The sequence below is a fragment of the Oncorhynchus mykiss genome, chromosome 2 (assembly GCF_057628025.1).
Source record: "Oncorhynchus mykiss isolate SJ-2025 chromosome 2, ASM5762802v1, whole genome shotgun sequence".
Taxonomy (NCBI): domain Eukaryota; kingdom Metazoa; phylum Chordata; class Actinopteri; order Salmoniformes; family Salmonidae; genus Oncorhynchus; species Oncorhynchus mykiss.
Window position 1 is genome coordinate 297,501 of NC_143023.1, and position 9,109 is coordinate 306,609.

At 48.2% G+C, this 9,109-nt stretch overlaps 1 protein-coding gene across 3 annotated transcripts in view; it reads left to right on the plus strand.

Moving 5' to 3' along the window:
• LOC149984734 (intermembrane lipid transfer protein VPS13B-like) overlaps positions 1–6,897 on the plus strand; it is a 283,030-nt gene extending 276,133 nt beyond the window's left edge. For all 3 annotated transcript variants that reach the window (XM_090215719.1, XM_090215714.1, XM_090215713.1), the window contains exons 36-39: positions 985–1,161; positions 2,934–3,036; positions 3,800–4,049; positions 4,530–6,897. In XM_090215719.1, the coding sequence (XP_090071845.1) occupies positions 985–1,161; positions 2,934–3,036; positions 3,800–4,049; positions 4,530–4,778 (779 nt within the window). In that variant the 3' untranslated portion in view covers positions 4,779–6,897. The remainder of the gene's footprint in view (positions 1–984; positions 1,162–2,933; positions 3,037–3,799; positions 4,050–4,529) is intronic.
• The last annotated feature ends 2,212 nt before the right edge of the window (positions 6,898–9,109 follow it).

Sequence of the window (9,109 nt, forward strand, 5' to 3'; positions counted from 1 at the left end):
CCCGTTAGCCAGTTAGTCAGTCCCTTAGCCAGTCACTCAGTCAGTCAGTTAGCCAGACAGTCGGTCAGTTAGCCAGTCAGTCACTTAGCCAGTCACTCAGCCAGACAGACAGTCAGTTAGCTAGTCACTCAGCCAGTCACTCAGTTAGCCAGTCACTCAGCCAGACAGTCAGTAGGTACAGTGGAGACAGACAGTCAGTCAGTTAGCCAGTCACTCAGCCAGACAGACAGTAGGTACAGTGGAGACCAGCATGGTCCCAATAAACACCTAGGGTCTCTCTGTTTCAAAGACAGACAGTAGGTACAGTGGAGACCAGCATGGTCCCAATAAACAGGGTCTCTCTGTTTTAAAGACAGACAGTAGGTACTGTGGAGACCAGCATGGTCCCAATAAACAGGGTCTCTCTGTTTCAAAGACAGACAGTAGGTACTGTGGAGACCAGCATGGTCCCAGTAAACACCTAGGGTCTCTCTGTTTCAGAGACACGAGAGAAACAGCTACTTATGACAGGGGATATCTGGCTCCAAGGACCATGTTGTGATTGGTTGGGAGGTTAAATCCCTTAGTGGGACTGCTGTATCCACACTGTCAATCACAAACATTACTGGTATACAATATCCCTTTGATTTAGACCAGAACTTCAGGAACCAATAATACTGTAATACATGATACTCCGTTGTACTACATTACTCTGTTATAATACATGATACTCTGTTGTACTACATGACACTCTGTTGTAATACGTGATACTCTGTTGTAATACGTGATACTCTGTTGTACTACATGACACTCTGTTGTACAACATGACACTCTGTTGTACAACATGACACTCTGTTGTACTACATGACACTCTGTTGTACTACATGACACTCTGTTGTACAACATGACACTCTGTTGTAATACGTGACCCTCTGTTGTAATACAGGACACTCTGTTGTACTACGTGACCCTCTGTTGTAATACGTGATCCTCTGTTCTCTCCAGGAGCGATAGCTGGCATCGTGGACCAACCCATGCAGAACTTCCAGCGGGGTTCAGAGATGCAGAGTTCAGCAGGCAGCAAGGCCAAAGGGGTCATCTCTGGGGTGGGGAAAGGCATCGTGGGGGTCTTTACCAAACCTATTGGGGGCGCTGCAGAGCTGGTCTCGCAGACGGGATACGGTGGGTTCACACACTTCGCTGTTTATGTTTTTAAAACATTTTATTTGAGCTTTTATTTTACCACTGGCAGGTTAAAACTAAGAACAAATTCTTTATTTACGTCCCTGAGATCGTTTAGTAACACATCACTCACTGTTCAACAGTAGTGGACACACCTCCAGTCCACCCAACACAGTTTATTCAGGCCTGACACACCTCCAGTCCACCCAGCACAGTTTATTCAGGCCTGACACACCTCCAGGCCACCCAACACAGTTTATTCAGGCCTGACACACCTCCAGGCCACCCAACACAGTTTATTCAGGCCTGACACACCTCCAGTCCACCCAACACAGTTTATTCAGGCCTGACACACCTCCAGTCCACCCAACACAGTTTATTCAGGCCTGACACACCTCCAGTCCGCCCTGGAGGGTTTATTAACTGGGCCCTGGAGGGTTTATTAACTGGGCCCCCTGGAGGGTTTACTAACTGGGCCCTGAAGGGTTTATTAACTGGGCCCCCTGGAGGGTTTATTAATTGGGCCCTGGAGGGTTTATTAACTGGGCCCCCTGGAGGGTTTACTAACTGGGCCCTGGAGGGTTTATTAACTGGGCCCCCTGGAGGGTTTATTAACTGGGCCCCCTGGAGGGTTTATTAACTGGGCCCCCTGGAGGGTTTATTAACTGGGCCTTGGAGGGTTTTTTAACTGGGCCCCATGGAGGGTTTATTAACTGGGCCCTGGAGGGTTTATTAACTGGGCCCTGGAGGGTTTATTAACTGGGCCTTGGAGGGTTTTTTAACTGGGCCCCATGGAGGGTTTATTAACTGGGCCCTGGAGGGTTTATTAACTGGGCCCTGGAGGGTTTATTAACTGGGCCCTGGGGGGTTTATTAACTGGGCCCTGGAGAGCAGAGCTGCTGCTGACAGCCCCAATGATGTCACTGAGCTGGAGATCTGTTCTGGAGGAGTTGAGGGTTTATTAAAGACGGGGGGGAGTAGGGAGAGGAGGAAGGGGGAGGGAGGGAGGAAAGGAGAGGGGAGGAAGGGGTGAGGAGAGGGTGAGTTTTTGTGTTAGCCAGCACTAACAGCTCAGCGCGACAGAACATAAATCTTAAATTAAGTGAGCAGCTGTGTGTCAGAACCATGGGACCCTGGGGACTGATGCTAATCTAGCTCCCCTAGCTAGCTACACACATACCCACACTCTGTGTGTCAGAACCATGGTACCCCGGGGACTGATGCTAATCTAGCTCCCCTAGCTAGCTACACACATACCCACACTCTGTGTGTCAGAACCATGGGACCCCGGGGACTGATGCTAATCTAGCTCCCCTAGCTAGCTACACACATACCCACACTCTGTGTGTCAGAACCATGGGACCCCGGGGACTGATGCTAATCTAGCACCCCTAGCTAGCTACACACATACCCACACTCTGTGTGTGTGTATTTTGGAATGTACCCTAGGGCACACACGCATAAACACACTAAAACACAGTGAAAATGTTTTGATACACACACACACTGCTAGAGTACACACCCACAACACACAGGGCAGGAACACACACACACACACACGAACACACACACACACACAGGAACACACACACACAGGAACACACACACACACACACAGGAACACACACACACACAGGAACACACTCATCCTGTGGGTCTTGGAGACTGAGTAGGGGCTAGTCTACTGTACACTGAACCTTTCTGCTTTGATATACTCTGTGTGTGTGTGTGGTGTGGTGTGGTGTGTGTGTGTGTGTTGTTGTCCTGAGCAGGTATCCTTCATGGGGCTGGTCTCTGGCAGCTCCCCAAACAGCTGTACCTCCCAGCAGACCAGAAGTCAGCCCTCGCGCCCAACAGTCACGTCAAATATGTCTGGTAAGAACTGAACTCTGTAACACACACACACACACACCCACACACACACACACCACACACACACATATACACCCACCCACACACACACACACAGCCCCGGTCCCCAACAGTCACGTCAAATACGTCTGGTAAGAACTGAACTCTATAACACACACACACACACATATCTAGTGATTTAACATGTGTGATAGTGTTTTTGAATAGGTACAACATATCTAGTGATTTAACATGTGTGATAGTGTTTGAATAGGTACAACATATCTAGTGATTTAACATGTGTGATAGTGTTTGAATAGGTACAACATATCTAGTGACTTAACATGTGTGGTAGTGTTTGAATAGGTACAACATATCTAGTGATTTAACATGTGTGATAGTGTTTTTGAATAGGTACAACATATCTAGTGATTTAACATGTGTGATAGTGTTTGAATAGGTACAACATATCTAGTGACTTAACATGTGTGGTAGTGTTTGAATAGGTACAACATATCTAGTGACTTAACATGTGTGATAGTGTTTTTGAATAGGTACAACATATCTAGTGACTTAACATGTGTGATAGTGTTTGAATAGGTACAACATATCTAGTGACTTAACATGTGTGGTAGTGTTTGAATAGGTATAACATATCTAGTGACTTAACATGTGTGTATACATTTGTATGGACATACTGGTCACCTATGGTCATGTGGTCTAATGGGATCTTGTATATTCATCTGTCGGCTGACCTCTGTCTTCTCTTCCTCCCTCCACTCCCCAGGAAGATGCTCCAGTCCCTGGGTCGTCCAGAGGTTCACATGTCCCTGGAGGTGGTGATCGTGTCCGGGTCGGGTCAGGAGCATGCTGGGTGTCTGCTGCTGACAGGGGAGGTGGTGTTTGTGGTCAGTCTGTCTGAAGACACACAACAGCAGGCCTTCCCCATCACCGAGGTGGCCTGTCAACAAGACCCCCACGACCTGAGAGCGCTGACCCTCACGCTGCAGCAGCAGAGACTCACCAACGATGTAGAGGTAGGGGGGATGGGATGGTAGGGGTGAGGGGGGATGAGAGGTGGTGAGGGGGGTAGGAGAGGGTGAGGTAGGGGTGGTGGGATGGTAGGGGTGAGGTGAGGGATGGTAGGGGTGGTGAGGGTAGGGGGGGAGGGGAGGGTGAGGGAGGGTAGGGGTTGTGAGGGGAGGGGAGGGTGATCACTATATGGTCATTCAGCAGACGTGTTTATCCTTGGCCAACTACAGTGAACTAAAATATTCAGATTTCAGAACATGCAGGAAACATCACTAAACCTCTTCCTCTCTTTCTCTCCTCCCCCTTCCTCTATTTCTCTCCTTCCTCCTCCTTCCTCTCTTTCTCTCTTCCTCCCCCTTCCTCTCTTTCTCTCCTCCCCCCCTCTTACTCCCCCTTCCTCTCTTTCTCTCCTTCCCCCCCTCTTCCTCCCCCTTCCTCTATTTCTCTCCTCCCCCCCTCCTCCTCTCCCTCCCTCCCCCCCTCAGGGTGACAGTGGGAGGGAGTGGTTGTCAGAGCAGCAGTATGGTCGCCTGGTGGACTATGTGACTCGTGCGTCTGCGTTCCTCTCCCCGTCGGCCTCGTCCCTCCAGCAGGCTCCTCCCATCACCCCGGCCGAGCCTCCGCCCGCCGTCACCAAGACCTACCGTTACCTGGTCAGCCCCGCCCACGCCGCCGTCTTCGTCTCCAAGTTCACCATGGTCAAGAACAAGGCGCTGCGCATCGGCTTCCACTGACACACAGCTTTACAGAGACACACCTGTACACACACACACACACCTTTACAGAGACACACCTATACACACACACACACACCTTTACAGAGACACACCTGTACACACACACCTTTACAGAGACACACCTATACACACACACCTTTACAGAGACCCTGACACACACTCACACACACACACCTTTACAGAGACCCTGACACACACTCACACACACACACACTTTTACAGAGTCCCTGACACACACACCTGTACAGACACACACACACCTGTTGTACTCTCTCTTTAGGTTGTACATCCACAAACTGCCTTTAAGGTGTAATGTCCTCTGTGCATTAAGAAACAGTTCCCCCTCTCATAGAACAAGGGAAGAGGGTTTTAGGTTGTACATCCACAAACTGCCTTTAAGGTGTAATGTCCTCTGTGCATTAAGAAACAGTTCCCCCTCTCATAGAACAAGGGAAGAGGGTTTCAACTTTGATTTACTCTTAAACATTTCAATAAAACACCTGTGGCAGTGGACACTAATGTCGAGGAGACTGGAGGGGCTACAGTACGCTCCAAATGCCACCCTATTCCCTACATAGTGCACTACTATAGACCAGGACCCACCCTAATCCCTACATAGTGCACTACTATAGACCCAGGAACCAATGCCACCCTAATCCCTACATAGTGCACTACTTTAGCCCAGGCCCCACCCTAATCCCTATATAGTGCACTACTATAGACCAGGACCCACCCTAATCCCTACATAGTGCACTACTATAGACCAGGACCCACCCTAATCCCTATATAGTGCACTACTATAGACCAGGACCCAATGCCACCCTAATCCCTACATAGTGCACTACTATAGACCCAGGAACCAATGCCACCCTAATCCCTACATAGTGCACTACTATAGACCAGGAACCAATGCCACCCTAATCCCTACATAGTGCACTACTATAGACCCAGGAACCAATGCCACCCTAATCCCTACATAGTGCACTACTATAGACCAGGAACCAATGCCACCCTAATCCCTACATAGTGCACTACTATAGACCCAGGAACCAATGCCACCCTAATCCCTACATAGTGCACTACTATAGACCCAGGAACCAATGCCACCCTAATCCCTACATAGTGCACTACTATAGACCCAGGAACCAATGCCACCCTAATCCCTACATAGTGCACTACTATAGACCAGGAACCAATGCCACCCTAATCCCTACATAGTGCACTACTTTAGCCCAGGCCCCAATGCCACCCTAATCCCTATATAGTGCACTACTATAGACCAGGACCCAATGCCACCCTAATCCTTACATAGTGCACTACTATAGACCAGGACCCAATGCCACCCTAATCCCTACATAGTGCACTACTTTAGCCCAGGCCCCAATGCCACCCTAATCCCTACATAGTGCACTACTTTAGCCCAGGCCCCATAGGCCCCTGTGTTGGGAATAGGTTGCCAATTAGGTTGTTTCACTCGTCGTCATATTGTCCTTAACCGAGTGTCTCCGAGCTCTTTATTCCTGAGTAACTGAGCTGTTTAAAGCTCTTAATGCCGAGAGCCTCTCTGACCGGGTCGCGGTGTCGGTGGCGAACATGTCGGGACGAGTCGGACGAACGCTCAGGAATATAGAAATGGTCCATATCCAGGCTGTCCACCAAAATATGGTTGTGGGATTTGTTGCTTTTCACTGTTTTTTTGTTTTTGTTTTCTAGAAGACGTTTAAACATCTAATCGTTTAGTTCTGTGTATTTTAAGTTCATGCCCAAGATCATTATTACCTTGTTATAAATTCTGTTCAAACACAGCTTTATGGAATATATAAAACAGTTTTTGTACTCTTGATGCTTTTTGATGGTCTGGCTCAGGTGTCCAACCCCATTCCACGGAGGGCCGAGTGTCTGAAGGGGTTTCTCCCTCCTCCCCTTTGTACTTGATTGGTGAATTAAAGGTCACTAATTAGTCAAGAACTCACCCTCACCAGGTTGTCTAGGTCTTAACTGAAAGGAAGAACCTAAAACCTGCAGACGCCAGGCCCTCCGTGGAACGAGCTGGACCCCCACCTACATGGATAATATGTTGTATTAAATGACATTCTAATAAAAATATTGAAGTTGTGATGTCACGTGGTTCCCTCGACCAATAATACCTGCTCAGGTTATTAAAGTTAGTCGATCTACTACGAATTGTTCAGGGTTGGATAGCCAGCCAATAGGAGGGGACATTAGGGCTCAGTATTATCCTGACTAGGCAACTAGGAGGAGACATTAGGGCTCAGTATCATCCTGACTAGGCCACTAGGAGGAGACATAAGGGCTCAGTATTATCCTGACTAGGCAACTAGGAGGAGACATTAGGGCTCAGTGTTATCCTGACTAGGCCACTAGGAGGAGACATTAGGGCTCAGTGTTATCCTGACTAGGAGGGGACATTAGGGCTCTGTGTTATCCTGACTAGGAGGAGACATTAGGGCTCAGTATTATCCTGACAAGGCCACTAGGAGGAGACATTAGGGCTCAGTGTTATCCTGACTAGGAGGGGACATTAGGGCTCTGTGTTATCCTGACTAGGAGGAGACATTAGGGCTCAGTATTATCCTGACAAGGCCACTAGGAGGAGACATTAGGGCTCAGTATTATCCTGACTAGCAGGAGACATTAGGGCTCAGTATTATCCTGACTAGGAGGAGACATTAGGGCTCAGTATTATCCTGACTAGGAGGAGACATTAGGGCTCAGTATTATCCTGACAAGGCCACTAGGAGGAGACATTAGGGCTCAGTATTATCCTGACTAGGAGGAGACATTAGGGCTCAGTATTATCCTGACTAGGCCACTAGGAGGAGACATAAGGGCTCAGTATTATCCTGACTAGGAGGTGACATTAGGGTTCAGTATTATCCTGACAAGGAGGTGACATTAGGGTTCAGTATTATCCTGACAAGGCCACTGGGAGGAGACATTAGGGCTCAGTATTATCCTGACAAGGCCACTGGGAGGAGGCATTAGGGCTCAGTATTATCCTGACTAGGAGGAGACATTAGGGCTCAGTATTATCCTGACTAGGAGGAGACATTAGGGCTCAGTATTATCCTGACTAGGAGTAGACATTAGGGCTCCGTATTATCCTGACTAGGAGGAGACATTAGGGCTCACTATTATCCTGACTAGGAGGAGACATTAGGGCTCGGTATTATCCTGACTAGGCCACTAGGAGGAGACATTAGGGCTCCGTATTATCCTCACTAGGAGGAGACATTAGGGCTCAGTATTATCCTGACTAGGAGGAGACATTAGGGCTCAGTATTATCCTGACTAGGCCACTAGGAGGAGACATTAGGGCTCAGTATTATCCTGACTAGGAGGAGACATTAGGGCTCAGTGTTATCCTGACTAGGAGGTGACATTAGGGCTCACTATTATCCTGACTAGGAGGAGACATTAGGGCTCGGTATTATCCTGACTAGGCCACTAGGAGGAGACATTAGGGCTCCGTATTATCCTCACTAGGAGGAGACATTAGGGCTCAGTATTATCCTGACTAGGAGGAGACATTAGGGCTCAGTATTATCCTGACTAGGCCACTAGGAGGAGACATTAGGGCTCAGTATTATCCTGACTAGGAGGAGACATTAGGGCTCAGTATTATCCTGACTAGGAGGAGACATTAGGGCTCAGTATTATCCTGACAAGGCCACTAGGAGGAGACATTAGGGCTCTAGGAGGTGACAACACTAATCTAATTTCTGATTCATCTCTGTGTTGACCCGTCTGTCTGCCACTGGGCGCGTTTGAGTAGATCACATTTGTCAAGTCTGATATAACTCATTGGTCACTGCCTTTCAAAGTGTGTTGCATTATGGGGATATAAATTGTCAGACTTGCGCCTCCATGTCGACTGCGTGAACTTTACAACAACCACGTGATCGAAGGTCATGACGTTGACTGCAACGTTTCTGCAGTTGCTCCTCACCAACTAGCAGACATCGCCTGCATTGTGGGAGGAGACTATTTGTCAACCAATCAAGTGATTTTACTTGACCCATGAGAACAGGACCAAAGAGGTGACTAAACAGAAAGCAGCTTTGCAGCAATTCATTTATACAGTGGATATGTACAAGTTACATTTTATTTAACTAGGCAAGTCAGTTAAAGAACAAATTCTTATTTTCAATGACGGCCTAGGAACAGTGGGTTAACTGTCATGTTCGGGGGATTTGAACTTGCAACCTTCCGGTTACTAGCCCAACGCTCTAACCACTAGGCTACCCTGCCGCCCCAAATGTGATATTTGAGTCTCTCTCTTCCCAGTACAAATGTAGGCTACACAC